This window comes from Hemibagrus wyckioides, linkage group LG10 (genome assembly GCF_019097595.1).
Source record: "Hemibagrus wyckioides isolate EC202008001 linkage group LG10, SWU_Hwy_1.0, whole genome shotgun sequence".
Classification (NCBI taxonomy): domain Eukaryota; kingdom Metazoa; phylum Chordata; class Actinopteri; order Siluriformes; family Bagridae; genus Hemibagrus; species Hemibagrus wyckioides.
In genome coordinates, this window is record NC_080719.1 from 4,305,012 (window position 1) to 4,320,718 (window position 15,707).

Genomic DNA, 15,707 nt, shown 5'->3' on the forward strand with positions numbered 1-15,707 from the left:
CTGATTTTTGCAGTACAGTAAAAAGAGAAATAATCACTTAGGAGGTCAATACTTTATAGAAGCTGTGTATCTCTATAAAGTAAGATTTGACCAGATTTATCCTTCCCATCTCCAGATGATCTGATTACATTTTGTCATGGAACCTGGTCACCTGGTCACCAAACCTGGTCATGGGATATTTGAAGAAGATTTCATTCAAGTCAGACGAATTAGTAAGAAGAAAGACTAGACATGATGACAGCAGACGCATCCCTCTTCGGCTTGTTCTGTTTTGTTTTCTCTTTTGGAAGGATTAATCATCCACATTGCTTCATCCTGGAGAAAGTAAACTGAGTGTAAATGTATAAACGCTCATGAAAACAGAACACTTACGGGACAGCGTGACACAGACTTACCGTTTTCCCACCCTGGTGAACACACCCACTCTAAATCTGTCAGCTTGAATAAAGAACCAGTGTTAACTTTCTGTTCCATCTATATACTGAAGCTAAATCCACATGTATACACATGACTTCGAAAAAGAGCTGATGTTTCACCTGTACAATTTACACACGTCACTCATTTCATACATTTTCACACTGTTCTTTTCATGATATGTTTATTTCGCACGCATGTCTATAAATACTGCAAAAATGATGTCTTAGCAAATGAAATATTTGGCAAATCTAACAGCTATTTCCTCTTATGACACATGATAAAACAATTAAAAAATGTGTTTATTCTGTTCAATAAAAAGGTTTTGCCACTTGCTAGAAAATTCTTTTAAATAATCTACCAACAGGGAAATTATTTCAAGCTTGAAATAGGTTTAATAATCATACATTGAGTTTATTGTTCATTTAATAATAAGTAATACATTTAATCATAAAGAAATGTGACTATTTTTAAGGTATTTTTGCTTGCTTAATTTTTCAGATGTGATTTTTTGACCAAATTTATTTATTTTTGTGTCAATTTTTCATGTGTTTCATAATGTGTTTCATTATTATTATTATTATTATTATTATTATTATTTCTAATTTAATTTAATTTAATTTAATTTAATTTAATTTAATTTAATTTAATTTAATTTAATTTAATTTAATTTAATTTAATTTTATTAAACCCATTTATTTTTGTAAATGGTTTATATTTTTTTTATTATATTTTTTTCCACGTTATTTCATACACATGACATAAAATGTGTTCTTTAAAATAATGTGTGTAATATCGACAAATTACAAACTACCTTCTTTTTCTTCTTCTTCTTCTTTTTTAAATTTTTTTATTATTTATCTTTCATTTGGATACATTACAGTTTCAGACACCAGAAACCATCTGGGGGGGGGGGGGATAGCTCTTTGATGAACAGGTACAAGAAATAATCATCTTTGCCACACAAACATGTTGATATCATTTGTTTTGTTTATTTTACAGTAGTCAGATTATAGGTCCAGTATTTAAGGTGCCAGATTAAATATCGTCATCGTCATCATCATCATCATCATCATCTAGAGGTTCTGAAAAAAAGAAAGAAAGAAAGAAAGAAAGAAAGAAAGAAAGAAAGAAAGCAGCAACAGAGATTGCGTCTCAGTTTTATGGACGATGTGGTGCACAAATGCTGAAAATACCGAACCCCAAAAACGTGATGTTTCATCACACTGGAGGATATTAAAGCTGTTATAGCTCTTTCTTCAGATTTCCAAAGGAGCCGTGATACAGAGAATGGAGAGAATGAAGTGAAAGCAGTGTTAAATCAGCAAACACCAGTGTTAGTGGATTAGTGGTGAGTCAGTCAGACCTTCTTGCGTACACAGGTTTAAGTTAAGACCCAGAGGAAAGCAGTCATTCTAGCTGGAGCTGCTGGAAGAGCTGATCGAAGTCGTTCTCGTAGCTCTGAGGTAAAGACGAGTCGGTGCTTTTGGACTGGTTAGACAGCATTAAGGCATCTTCTGGGCTACAAGGAAATAGCAGAATAGCGTGTAGCTTCTCATATGCATGGCTTCAGCAGAGAGACTTTTATGATCACATCAACGAAAATCACCAAATGCTGTTTTGTTAAAGTATTCAGTTATTCAAGTACAATCAGGTTATCATCAGGAAGCTGCTATTAATTATTCATTAAGCAGTGAAGCTGGAAGGAAAGGCGACAACATTTGTACCTTTAGCATGTGTACTTCATTTTTTAAACATTATTTAAGCTACATCAGTGGACTGTAGGTTAATTAAAGGTGTACTACATGTGCTTTCATATGATAAAGGTACAAAAAAGCACACCCATCAGTGTGGGTGGGACTTAGGGGCAGGGCCCACCCACTGACCAGCTAATGTCGCATGAATAGTTTGACTGATAAATGAACGATATTGAATTTGTTTTCTGGTCATTTCTTTATTAATGCATTTTCAGCTTCCTCTTTAAAAATTCTGAATTAAAATTTTAGAATATAATTCAGCCTTAGGATTTCAGACTGAATGTCTGGCCCGAGTCATGAAGGTGTCTTTATTTCTGAGTGTTAAGTTGTTTATCTATAGGTATGTGCCAAATAATTATAAGATAATTGATCTTAAACCAAAATTTGTATCATGCTATCTTACTCTATTAGGTATCTGAGGTGTTTCATCATATTTAATCTAATTTAAAATGTATTTCTATCATTAACTGAATTTCTAGAATTTTCCATATTGAATTCTCAACCAAATGTAAAACAAATTCTAGATGTTAAATCTTGGACTGAGTGACTAAAACTTCTAGATATGTGATCTCAATATGAATTTCTAAAATCTATAACTATTTAATCTTGAAGCAGATTTCTAGAAAGTCTACAGATTTCATTTTAAAGCCAATTTCTAGAATTCGGTGTTAAAAATCAGTGTATATAACGTACCGTATTTCAATTATTTATGCATTTAGATATTTTTTTATATTAAAATAGGTTAGGTTAGGTTCAACTTTATGGTCAGTGTCAGAGTATGAGTGCAGACGCAACGAAATGCAGTTAGCATCCATCCAGCAGTGTAAATAACAGATAAGTTGAATAAAATAAAGCAAGTGAAGATATACATTCCAATAAAGCCTCATGCATACTCATTTACAGTATTATGATCTCATAACCATCTTTCCTACCTTCTCTTTCCTGCTAAGACCGAGTTCAGGTACTTTTTGGCCGCCATCTGCTTGCGATATCGGCTGTAGTTGTCTGTAAACACCGCATCCGAGTGGCGTTTCATCCGTAGGTCGTCTGCGCTCAGCTCATCACTGCAAATTAAACCATCGTGCGCTTTTCATTGCACAGATATTCATAACCTTAATAAAAATATTCCTCTGTATAATCTGTCTGGACCTCTAGTTGTAAGTTTAATTCAATATTCTGCTATATATGGACGTATGTATATGTGATCTTAATTAAATATTATTCCTAATGAACAGATATTTGTACGGTTAATTCAATATCCTACTGTGTAATTCTGTTTGGACAGATATTTGTACTCATAATTAAATATTCCACTAAGTGAGACACACTGAAAGGCCATTTGTAAGCTTAATTACATTCAGGGCATCACAGTGACAGGCAGTGGATGGCTGAATTTTCAGGACCAATAAATAAAAATAAAATAAATGTAAATGAATCTAACCTTGACACTGAGCGATGTGAAACGGAAAAGGAAATTTAAAAAGATATTTGCCTGACACGCTTTGCGAGTAAGGATTCAAGATATTCTTTGGCTGAAAGTTGTCCGAGGAGCTTGCTGTATCCGCTGGTGAAAAGTCCATCCGCGTGTCTCGGAGGTCTGCATGAAACAGCATAAAAATTATTAAAAAATAATATAAACTTGTGGCCTTTTATTACAAACAAAGGCACTTTTATTTGGAAAACATTCATGAATGCACCTTGTTTATTTGATATACAGTTCACTTTTCTGGATCTAATGTCATACACATTTAGATTTATTTATTTATTTATTTATTTATTTATTTATTTATTTATTTATTTATTTATATTGTTACCTTTCCACTGTGTTTGCAATTTCATACAGAAGTTTATACACCTCCAGGTCCTGAGAGGGCTCTCCATCACTGCTCAGACTGCCTGACCTACAGAGCATCATTCTGTGTCAATCTTTACTTTATACTTTAATTGATCAGTTCAGACACATTGCATTTCTCAGACGGAATCCAGAGCAGATATCAATCTTCTCACCTGATGGCAGAGTACGTGTTGATGGCCGGGAGAGCTGAAAGTGTCCTGCAGCACAGCATGCTACACATGGCCATAAAGAAAAACTGCGAGGTGCTCACTGATCTTCTCTCTTTCTTCATATCTAACACAAAAAGAGCTCATTAAATGAAGAAAGGTGCTTCATGAGAAATTAAGGTACCAAATTGTACTGTTCTTTGTCTCTGGATTGGAATAATCAAAGGGGCATCTTTTATTTCTTAAGTATTAAGTATCTTTAGAGCTTTGAATCTGAAATAAAAATTTAAATAAAGTTTAAATAAATAAAAGTTTGAATAAAAGAATCTGAGGTATATAATTGGCCTGTAACCTGGACTCCTAGTCTAATTAAATAGACATGACTTGCATCCTCCCAGGTAAAACATCAACAGCTATAAACTGTTTGATTCCTTTATTTTCCTAAATTGTATTGGAGAAGCTTATTTTCCTATAGACATGTTCTAAATAATTATATGATCATCGATTTCAAACCAAAGTACTATCTTAATATCTTACTATATTACATATCTGAAGCATTTTACATAATTTAATCTTCAACTGAATTTCCTCCATATTTCTATGTGTTAATTCCTAAACCGAAATTCCATCAAGCTATGATACAGCACCCCTGGAGCAGACAGGGTTAAGGGCCTTGTTTAATTGCCCAACAGTGGAGCTTGGTGGTGCTGGGGCTTGAACCCCGATCCTCGATCAGCAACCCTGAGCCTTAACCACATGAGGCAAAACTGCCCTTTTAAGCTAACATTTATCTATGTTTAATCTCATATCTTAAATTTTGGATATTGCATTTTAACCAAGGTTTCTAGAATTTACTGTATATTTCTAGAGATAAGGTTTGTACACTTTAAATATCTCACAATTTTTTGCTGTTTCATCTTAAACTGGACTTCTGGAATGGTCAAATATTCACTCATAAACTCATTTTTTAATTTTCTGATATTTAATTGTTAACCAATATATCTATTCGGTTTAAAAATCTGCATATTTCTTTGCTGTGTATATAAAGATCGTGTTTTAAGGTAATAAATTAATGTATTTTTTAAAAAATATATTTTTACTCACTTTCTCAGGTGTTTGAACCACAAAAGGCGCTGTCCGAGGTGCTGGAACCACAACCGCAGCGCGTCGTCCGAACGCCCAAAACTCCCGAAGCTTTTCCTCGGAAAACCGAATCAAAGAAAGTTTTCTTTCTTCCTTTTTGTCGTGTTGCTCAGATTTGCAGCTGCGCCTCTACCTCTGCTCTTCTCCTCCTCCGCCTGCCGCATTTTATACAGACGGTCGTTTCGTTTTCCTCTGACACTTCCCTGCGTCATGAAGGTCCCGGTAGGATCGAGCTCGAGCAGAGAAATGACGGAGAGGGAATTAATCGCCGGTGGTCTGGTCCTCGAAAGCACATGAACAAATCGCATTTGTTTGAGAGATGCGAGGCTGACTCACTTTTACTAGTAACCGTCTGTGTGCAAAGTGGTCAAATAGTTTAGAGTATGAGTATAGAGTATGAATTAACACAGACACAACACACACACACAAACACACACACTAATATATATGACTAAATCAATCTAATATATAGTACATACTTATGTGGAATCATGTGTATCATTTTTTTTTTATCTAAGCACAAAAAAAGCCTTCATGCCATTCATTCATCTTTATAAGCCTTTTTATCTTGGTCAGGGTTGCAGGTTCCATCCCAGGAAAACTGCCGTGAAGCAAAAAAAACACCCTGGAATGGCCACCAGCAAATCACAGGGCACTATCTATACAGTTACACACTCTTTCAGATATTTGGGCATTTTAACATAGACAATAAACCTAGTAGTATGTTTTAGTTTAGGTAGGAGAAAACTGGAGAACCTGGAGGAAACCCACACAGACCCAGGCTCAGGATTAAACTCTGAAACCATGTAAGGCGGCATCACGATACTCACTGCGCCCACATGGGTCCTTGAAGCTTTCTGTAGAATTCTAAATAACGTTAATGCATAAGAACTGATTAAAATTGTTAAAAGGTTGTTAAAATTGTTAAAAGGACCATTTCTAGACTATATAGACTATATATCTTTGTCACTGTGCTTTAGTCTTCTTTTAGGACTAAGCTATAACACTATCTGCATCTAAACAAAACAAAACAAAAAAAGAAACACATTATATGTGTAAATTACATTTCTAGTTCTAGACCATTCTAGACTGTGATTAGTCAGAATGTGTTGATTAATTTTCTATTGCAGCAGCTCTGTTCCAGCTGTAATTCAATTGGCAGGTTTTAAATGAATCGGCTTGTTCTAACACATTATCGTTTCTATAGTAACTGCTAACACACAAGGCTTTGTTTTGGCGGATGCAGCGCATGACCTAACAACAAACTAAGAAAAATGTGTATACATATTGCACGTTTTCTGCAAGGAGATGTCTATGTTATATTTATGGAAGGAGTCTCCGGTGTCAGTGCTTTAGGATGGAACTCTTTGTGGTTTGTGGTTTCTTGGGAACAGGAAATGCAGGAATAATGTAGATAAATGCCTAAAAAGAGAAACGTATTTGTTTATTTAATGTATTTGATGTCTTTTGCATCATAGCACCCTGCTCTTGATTATTTTTCTTTAACAACATGCCCCCAATTGTTTATTCTGTACATAATATGTCTTGTTTTGATCTTGTTTCTATCATGTTTATGAATATACATGAATACGCTGTTTGGCAGCATCCCCATGTCCTCCAGCCATTACAGAAACATTAGCAAACTTACCTTACTAGCTGATAAACTGCTAAAAATTACCATAAATTCGTTGCATGTTGACACGAGTATAATTTTCAATTTTCTCAGTTTTGATATCCTCATTTATTTATTTCACTGATGATACCAAAACTTGTCAAAATCGCAAGCTCACGCAGCATTAATATTAGCTAAGTTACCTAGCTAGCTAGCATGGCATGTAGATTCTGCAGCTTTTTAAAAGTCATCCTATAATGTTGTAAAATGGACAGAGGTGGTGCCATTTGTGGTTGATGTGACATTTCAGGAACTGTTCATTTGCATATAGCCTACCATTTTGTGATGTCATTAAAATAATCTCCATATTGATCAATCAAGCCAAAGAACATAGGATGAGAAGATACCGCAATCAAAACGTTTAGCTATGGAACCTTTTTATGGAACCTACTTATTGTATCTGTTCACATGTTTGGTCAAGGTTTGTATATTATATTACAAATTCCTTTTATTTAAAACAATATCGCAGATCAGAAGTTTCTGAAATAGTTTTGCACATATTTTGAAACCTATTCCTTAGTCCATTTTTTCCCCATTTGCTTTCAAATATCGGTTTTCAGATGTCACAGGACGTACGTTCATCATCACCCTGATTAGATTCATAAAGTTATGACGAGGAGAGAGTTGGACTGGTCATTACAGGCATCGTGTTTCATCATTACAAGTTGCCTATGCGCATCTCCAACTCCCCGAGTGCATTGGCCCACAGGGTCAATCAGATTACAGCATTCTGCATGTTCACTAATCAGATTGGACCTCTCATTTTCATCTACTGTAGATTCAGGTCAGTGAGTAAGCCACTTTATAAAACTTCAAAAGCAGAAAATATAGAAAATAACTGATGGCAGTATGTTTTTGCTATTTAAACATTACATTAAGGCTTAAAGAGGTCACGAAAGAGTGATGATAAGTGACACAGCGGCATCCTGCCTTGCTAATATTATAGCTAGCACCTTTCTTAAGAATGTTACAGGATCAACATGCTTTAGAAAGTGGATTTTTGTACTTCCAGTCCTAGTTGAGTCACTTCCCAGAAGCCTGAATCCGCAATCATCATGCTCCACCAATTTACCATGCCAAAATGTTTTGGTATTTTTACCCAAATCAAGGTTTCTGTTTCTGTTCCCATTTTTTTTTAGCTCATTGTTTGTGAGAGTTTCAGCCCTTGTCCAAGTCTATTTCTCATGCCTTGAACTGATCTTTACCTTGATCACACCCTAGTCACAGACATTCATCCTTCCACTGGTATGAATCACTGGTCTCATCCCAAACACATTCCACATGTCTGTCCTAGGGTCAGGATAGAACAATGCTCCTGCTCCAGTGATGTTCTCAGACATCAATCTGAGTGTCAATCTCAAACTATGTTTTTGCCCTGGGGTGGACCATGAACCATGCAGTTGCCCAAGTGTTGCTCTTGAGCTATGCACCTGCCCCAGAATCATGCTTGAACTATGCACCTCCCCCAGTGTTGATCTGAGACTATAGGCCATGTCAGTCTTAAACTTAGTCTTAGTCTCAGAATCAGACTCAAAACACTGTGGTCCAATCTTGAAAAATGTCAGTGGTCCAGTGTTGATTGTAGACCATAGACATGAGCCAAGGTAGATCTCAGACCATGCTTCTGACCCAGAGCCGATCACAAAATGTGCCTATTGATCTTGAACCATACACATGACCTGTGCTCATGATTAATTTTGATCAAAGTACAAAGCACAAGTCATTGAAGGGTTGTGGTCAGGGCACAGGGTCAGCCATGATGCAGCACTTCTTGGGGAAAAGGGGGGCTTTGAAGGGAGCAACGGTGGAAGCTTGAGCTACCACTTGAGCTACCACTACCCTCTTGATCTTGAACCAAATGTAGGACCCAGTATTGACCTATCCATTCACCTGCCCCAGTGTTGATTTTGAACCATTCACCTGCCCCAGTATAATTCCTGAACTATGTCTATGCTCAGACCACAGGTCTGCCCCAGTGTTGGGGCACCACGTGTCTGACTCTGGTTCAAATCCAGTGGCGGGCCCTGCATTTCACACCTAGGCCTTCACTGCTGTCCTCCCTGAATTAATCCACCTCTATAGCATCATTATGATGCCACGGCAATAGATACTAATCAACTGTCAAATATCAAAGTAAAAAAGAACTTAGTCTACAGTATTTCACACCTCACAAGGAATAGTCAGTTTTATTATGGTTACTTTTCTCAAAAAAACATTCTTGGTGCCGTATGCAGCAAAAACTGCAATCTCTGGTGGACGCAGCATCCGAAATGAGATGCAGCGAATATAGAAACACTGTATAACAGTGCGTTGTGTCACAGGCTCTTATAGCAAACATGAATAAAATTACATTACATATAGCAAAAAAACACATTAACACAGTTCAGTCTCACAAGTTTCCTTTCACTGCAGCAAAAAAATAAAAAATAAATAACCCACAGTCCACCCCGGGGATCTGGAATGAAGGCAAACTGTTTGTTTTGCGCAAAAGAAATCCCAAAAGTATAAAGTGTTCTTGAAAAAGCTCACCAACTATTTTGAAGAATCAAAAGGATTTTCTTGAAAAGTCCGCCTTGAAAATGCATTTGTAAGGATGTCTGCGACCATACACCTAGCTATGCCTAACTTGAATCCCAAACCATGTGCTTTACCCGGTGTCCGTTTTACTGGTATCGTCTTTAACTATATACCAGGTCAATTTTAACTATATACAAAATAGCATCTTATCTATCATGCTATTTGGCTTAATGTCAAATGAACAGAATGATTTTGCTGAATGGTGCAATAATCAGGGTGGGGTCAGTGCAAGGAGAGGTGGAACTACCATGATGAATCTCGGTGCTGACATCACTGTACACCTGAGTTCTCACTTCTGTGGAAGCCTGGATAACATCACTATCCAACAGGTAAAACGTTATTCCATTCCAAACCATTCAGGGCTCTTTGCATGTCATTAAGTTACTTCCACTCCAACCACAGGGGTGCAGTCATGCTGGAACAGGTTTGGGCTTGCCCAATTAGTTTTAATGCCGAGAAATAATACTGCTGCAGCATCTGAACACATTGTAGGCAATTGTGTGGTGTGATAACAGTTTGGGTGTGATGATGAGGTGTCCACATACGTTTGGCCAAATAGAGTACATAAAGGAAAGAGTGAAATTGAATCATATTCTAACTAAATTAGGTAGCCAGACAGTTTAGTAATGTTACCTTCCTAATTATACTTCTTAGATTAATTGCTGGTAGCTTCAAGGTAACAGTGTTCCAGTGCAGTGGGAGTAGATGTAATTATTTGTGTGAATGACTTGTTGCTTAGTAGCCATGCTTATATGGAAAACACTGTTGATCATAAAAGATGTTAATATAAAATTAAGAGTGCAGGATTTCAGATAAGTCAAAGGCTAATAAAGTATGTGCCCAACAAATATCATAAATTACAACCTTACTAGCCTTCTAGCCAAACTAGCCTCTGATGTCAGAGGTTTTAGCTTTTTAGTACGAAAGGAGTGGAGACATTTACAGGATAATTAGTGACTAAGACCGAGACATTATGGAGAAGGCATCCATTAAATACTCGAACATTTTAATTATTTAACAAAAAACTAAATGTATAATCAAGAAAGGATACATTTACCCAGAATCAGATGACCACGCTGATAAGCTAAGTGGCCGTTGCAGTGTCAGTTGTGTAGGATGGAGACTGGAAGAACATTACTGTATTACATAAAGAACCATAAATTAAATAGAGACACAGTTTATGTTTCCAGGAAGTGGAGATCCAGTTAAGGTGAAGTAGGTACTGCAAGTTACAGAAGATTTGAATGTTAAGAATGGCGAGTTTCTGAAGCTAGCTACCAGAGGAGACAGTTAAGGGTTCAACAACATGGAAGTCCATTCATTTTCATTTAGCCTATTCATTTTTCATTAAGCTGCTACTAAAATCTGGTAGTGCAGGTTCCCTGTGACCCGCTGTAGGATAAGAGGTACAGTAGATGGATGGATGGATGGATGATGGATGGATGGATTACCTTTATAAAATAAATGACTCTACTATAAAATATGCTAGGAAAGTAAGGCAGTATGTGATTGTGTAGAATCTTTGCTATTTTAGCTTAACATCATACAAATAAGTAAGTATTTTAGTGTAATACTATAGTTTTTCATGCTATAGCACTGTTGATCTTAATGAAAGGAGGTTTGAAAGGAGTCATAGATGGAGTCTCCAGTGTCAGTGCTCAGTTTCACACTAAAATCTTTTTCAGGATTTTCAAATTATCAGTAAGAAGACAAGTTGTAAGGAATAACACAATACCACAATGATACCTATTTTCAGCTATAACACAAGTGATAACAGAAACCAGTTTGTCTTAGGGATGTTCCATAACATTATATGTAACTATAAATGGTTCAAAAGCTATGCGTATTGCTGACAAATTGCTGTAGTATAAGAGGAATAAAACATTATGTTAATGTTATGGGAAAATAATCAGGTTGGGATGGAAACAGTAACTCCTTGAGGTGGGATACATCACACCACCTTATTGTTGATTATTTTCCTATAACAGCTTATCGCCAAGTTTATTCTTTACATAATGTTCCCATATATCTATATTTTCTACAATTTATGCATATAGTGAATCACCAATGAGAATTAATTTAAGGGAAGTCACATCATCACAGGTTTCTCAGTATGTAGTTTTATCTACACCCTCTCTGCTTGATGTTAAGAGTGTTTGACTTGGCCTTTGTGTAGGCATGTGTGCTAAGATTGATGAAGTACCTCAGGAAAGCAGACATGGTTGAGGTAATGGTGGCCTGTGCATCTGTTATGACCGGACTGCGCTCATTTCCTGAGACTTGTGCTGAGGGACTATCAGCGAAGAGCGAAACCAGAGAGGGAAATTGGCTGCTAATCCAGAAAGCTCTTTCACTGATTTGAGCCTGGGTTTGTGGAGTCATGGGCAATGTTGTGACGTCCTGAAGCTTCCATCGCACCCTGGCGTCATGCCCTGCAGTGCTTGAGAATGATTTAAGTGAAGGTCAAGCAACTTAAACAGGCTGCTCAATATGTTAGCCTTTTATACCTGTGCCATGTTAATTCTCTAAGCCTGCTTTGTCACTGTCTCACCTGTTTGTTTGTTTTCTTGCTGTCTTGAAGAAAGAAAACTCACAATAACGATGGATGATCACTAAAAACAGCCCTTTTCATGTTGGATTGGTTTAAGTTTAGCATTTAATTGGACTACCTTTCCTTTTTATTTGGTTAACCTCGCTTTCTATCAGTCTTATAAGTGTAGCTACAACGTTTGAGGGCGGGGTTTGCATTTGTACTTTTATTTAAGACTTTATTGGTATAAAATTTAGCAAATTACAACTATGTCACTCTCATTTGTTGAAATGTCTCTGAATATTTCATGTTATCTTACTTTTTATTTTGTTTGTTATTACTTTTTATCTGAAAACTTCTAGCTATAGTATGGAATCACATCGTGATTGAGAAAGCAAGGTTCGAGTTAGTAGCAAGATTTCTGACTCTTGTGACTTTTTTGGGGGGATTTTTACTCTTACAAATGATTCAGTCAAACTAATCTAAAAAATTTGACAAGACTCGGAAATCTTGCTACTAACTCGAACCTTCATTTCTCACTGGCTTATAAGAATAATTACAGAGGTTTGTGGGCGGAGTTTGTGTTTGTACTATTTCTGACGACTTTATTTGTGCAAAAATAAACCAATTCTGTTTGGTCGGTCATTTGTTTACATTTGAAACATTTTCATGAGATCAGACTTTTTTAGTTTGTATAAAAGGAAAAAGAAAGAAAGTTGAAAATTCCCAGCTTTGATATGAAATGCATGAAGCTGCAGGAATGTGTTTTATTTATTATCTATTATGAAATATTTAGTACCTGACTTAAAGCTTTTTTTGTTTGAAATTCCAAATATAATCCCAAACCACACCAATCGTTCAAATTTCGTCAGACATTTGTCATGATGTCAGGATATTATTATTATTTGCTGCTTAAATATTGCTAGCATAGTATAGTATAGTATAGAAGCTGTATTTTATTTATCTTGATGGTGTTGATGCTCTTTATAGTCTTGCCCTGCATGGCAGTGAGCGATGTGAAAGGAAACAGGTGTCAAAAACACAAACCGAGATGCTCAATCCTTATCCTGTGAGAATTCCTGGTGAAAAGGGCAGCCATGCGACATTTTACATTGTACCTTCACTAACTTGGCAAAAATTGCTTTTTGTGAAACTCTGATATATTGCCGTTTCGCAAGCACGGTCATGCCAAGGGTGTGATAGATTAAGGTGTTTAAAAATAAACATTATATTTCAGGTTAGATGTCAGAAATCTAGATGTAGGTTCGATCTGATGATAAACAGGAGACCTGAAAAAGAAACACACTGATGCAGGAGTATATAGACTGAATGGATGTAACTTTCGAGCTGGATTCTGAAATACGGATCCAGCGTAGGAACTCTGATGTGTTTGGACGTTTTTCAAGGTTTTGTTTTCTCACCCGAAGGTGTCGAGTCCCCGACCACAACGTGATGCACTGAGCGTGGCGTTCATTAATAAATCAGCTCAAAGTCATCAACGGTGATGAGTCAAGATCTTCATTTGTGTGAGGGTCTCGCCAAGTGCCCCGCATTCTTCGCCGGAAAATGGACGAATGATTAGAGACGCTCGTCTACTTGAAATGTCCCTCCTCATTACTTGGGAAAAGCTAATTATCCGCAGCCCCTTGACTGTTTTCTCCTTGAATAATGCACATTTTTCACACAGTGTACGTCTGTCCTGAAATTAGCATCAGACATAGACCTGTATACTTAATGAGCTTCAGTGGTATTAATTGTACATTGTTTCACAAGTGAGAGATCATGTCGTTTTAGGTTAATTTCTTTTTATGAAGCGAAGTTAAATCATTTAAAACATAAATCATTTAAACTTGTAGGAAAACATATTGTGAGGTCACTCTATAATCTATTGTAACACACATTTCTCGTTGAATAATCATTTACATTTCCCAGCCTTCACCACCAAATGGGGATCAAAGCAAATGGTTATCAGGAACTTTGAACCAGCTCACAGTTGGTGGTCGACTCTGAGGATTTCAGTGTTTTCTTTAAGAGTATCACCTCAAGGCTTTTGTATTGTCATACCTTCAAGGCCTGCCCACTCAAGGCCTTTAGAACTGTAAGGCAAGTCCCCTGGTCTGCTTCGGTGAATTCACAACAAACTTAAATATATTTCCCTTGTCATGTGACATGAAATACCATGTGAATAATCAATAAACTCAATTCTGATTCGATATGACTCAATATGATCAATATGACTCAATATGATTCAATATGACTCCCTAAATTAAGAATTGCACTTGATGCTTTTTTTTCTACATATTTTTTTATGTACAGCACAAGTGTTTTTATTCCCATATGTGATTATTGTCATATAATTGATTTATTTCCACAGGTTACTTTTACATAAAATATATAGTTTTAATTATTTTCTTATTATTTTCACGTGCTTTATTTTCCCATGATTCATTTGTTTTTTCAATATTTATGATAATATAATTGATTTATTTTAAAAAAAAAAAAATTTTGTTTAATTTCACACTATTTTTTAGCACAATCATTTATTTTCATTTCGTTTTTTGTGAACTTTTTTGTTTATTTTAACATTATTGTATTATTTCCATGTGATGTTTTAAAAAGACTTGTTCATTTTCACTTTATTTGTTTATTTCCAGTTTATTTTTATAGGGTTAATTTATATTCATTTCAATTTTTTATTTTCACGCGTGATTTTACGATTTTCACATTTTTTTTATCTTGTTTGTTTATTTCCGCTTTACTTTTATGATTTATTTATTTTCATTTTCAAATTTAATTTTTACATGATTAATTTATTTCCACATGACTCAATTTGTCAAATTTTACAGTATTTATTAATTTTTGTGTTTTCTTTTTAAATGATTTAAATGACTTTACACCATTTATTCATTTGCATGTGATTTTTTTTACACAATTTATTTCCACATTTTATTTTTATACAATTCTTTTAGTTTATGTAATTTTTTGAGGTGATTTGTATATTTCTATGTATGATTTTTACCACATATCAGATCACACTTAATGTGTAATTTTCACACCTGAATCATTGTCACAATGCCACGTGTTACGTGAAAACACAAACACTTTCAGGGCATCACATGGGGAAATGCTTCACTATTTACTCCCATAATCACTTGGAATGTATGCCGTTTCCTGTAGGGAAGGACGATCGTACGTTTTTTCACACGTGACATCGCGTGTAAACCAGTGTGAAAAATGTTTAAAACCAGCGATGTGTCTGAACATCTTTTCTGTAAGAGGCTCAGATATCTGATTTGCTGTTTTTTAGTTTATTAATAACCCAATCCACTTTACCCAGAAGCTCACCGCAGCTCGTATAGCATTTCTGTGTTTCCTAAATGAAAACGCTGTTTTGATGAGAAATGGCAGCTTATCAGTAATGACTCCGCTGTCTCCTGTTCTTGTCGCGGTCCTGTTCTTCTTGATTGGCTTTGCTCTGCAGGGGCCCTGACCTGATTAGTGCTCATTAGATTGAAGAGGAGGCTCTTGAGAATGGAGACTCAAAGAGGAAGGCTCTCCATGGTGACATTCATTTATAGCTCTGGGTTTTTTCGGCGAGAATTAATATTCTCGG

The 15,707-nt window shown here is 35.9% G+C and overlaps 1 protein-coding gene across 2 annotated transcripts; it reads right to left on the reverse strand.

Annotated features, from left to right (window-relative positions):
• Window positions 1–1,339: 1,339 nt before the first annotated feature.
• Window positions 1,340–5,466, reverse strand: vipb (vasoactive intestinal peptide b). 2 transcript variants are annotated; one of them, XM_058400322.1, is made up of 6 exons: window positions 5,277–5,466; window positions 4,179–4,299; window positions 3,986–4,072; window positions 3,664–3,768; window positions 3,104–3,235; window positions 1,340–1,499 (listed from the first exon to the last, which is right to left on the reverse strand). In XM_058400322.1, the coding sequence occupies exons 2-6, from the start codon at window positions 4,295–4,297 to the stop codon at window positions 1,487–1,489; spliced, it is 456 nt and encodes a 151-aa protein (XP_058256305.1). In that variant the 5' UTR covers window positions 4,298–4,299; window positions 5,277–5,466; the 3' UTR covers window positions 1,340–1,486. The 2 variants fall into 2 exon arrangements, with proteins under 2 accessions (XP_058256305.1, XP_058256304.1); XM_058400321.1 differs by lacking the exon at window positions 1,340–1,499 and adding an exon at window positions 1,523–1,936 and having other exon boundaries at window positions 5,277–5,465.
• Between the last annotated feature and the right edge of the window lie 10,241 nt (window positions 5,467–15,707).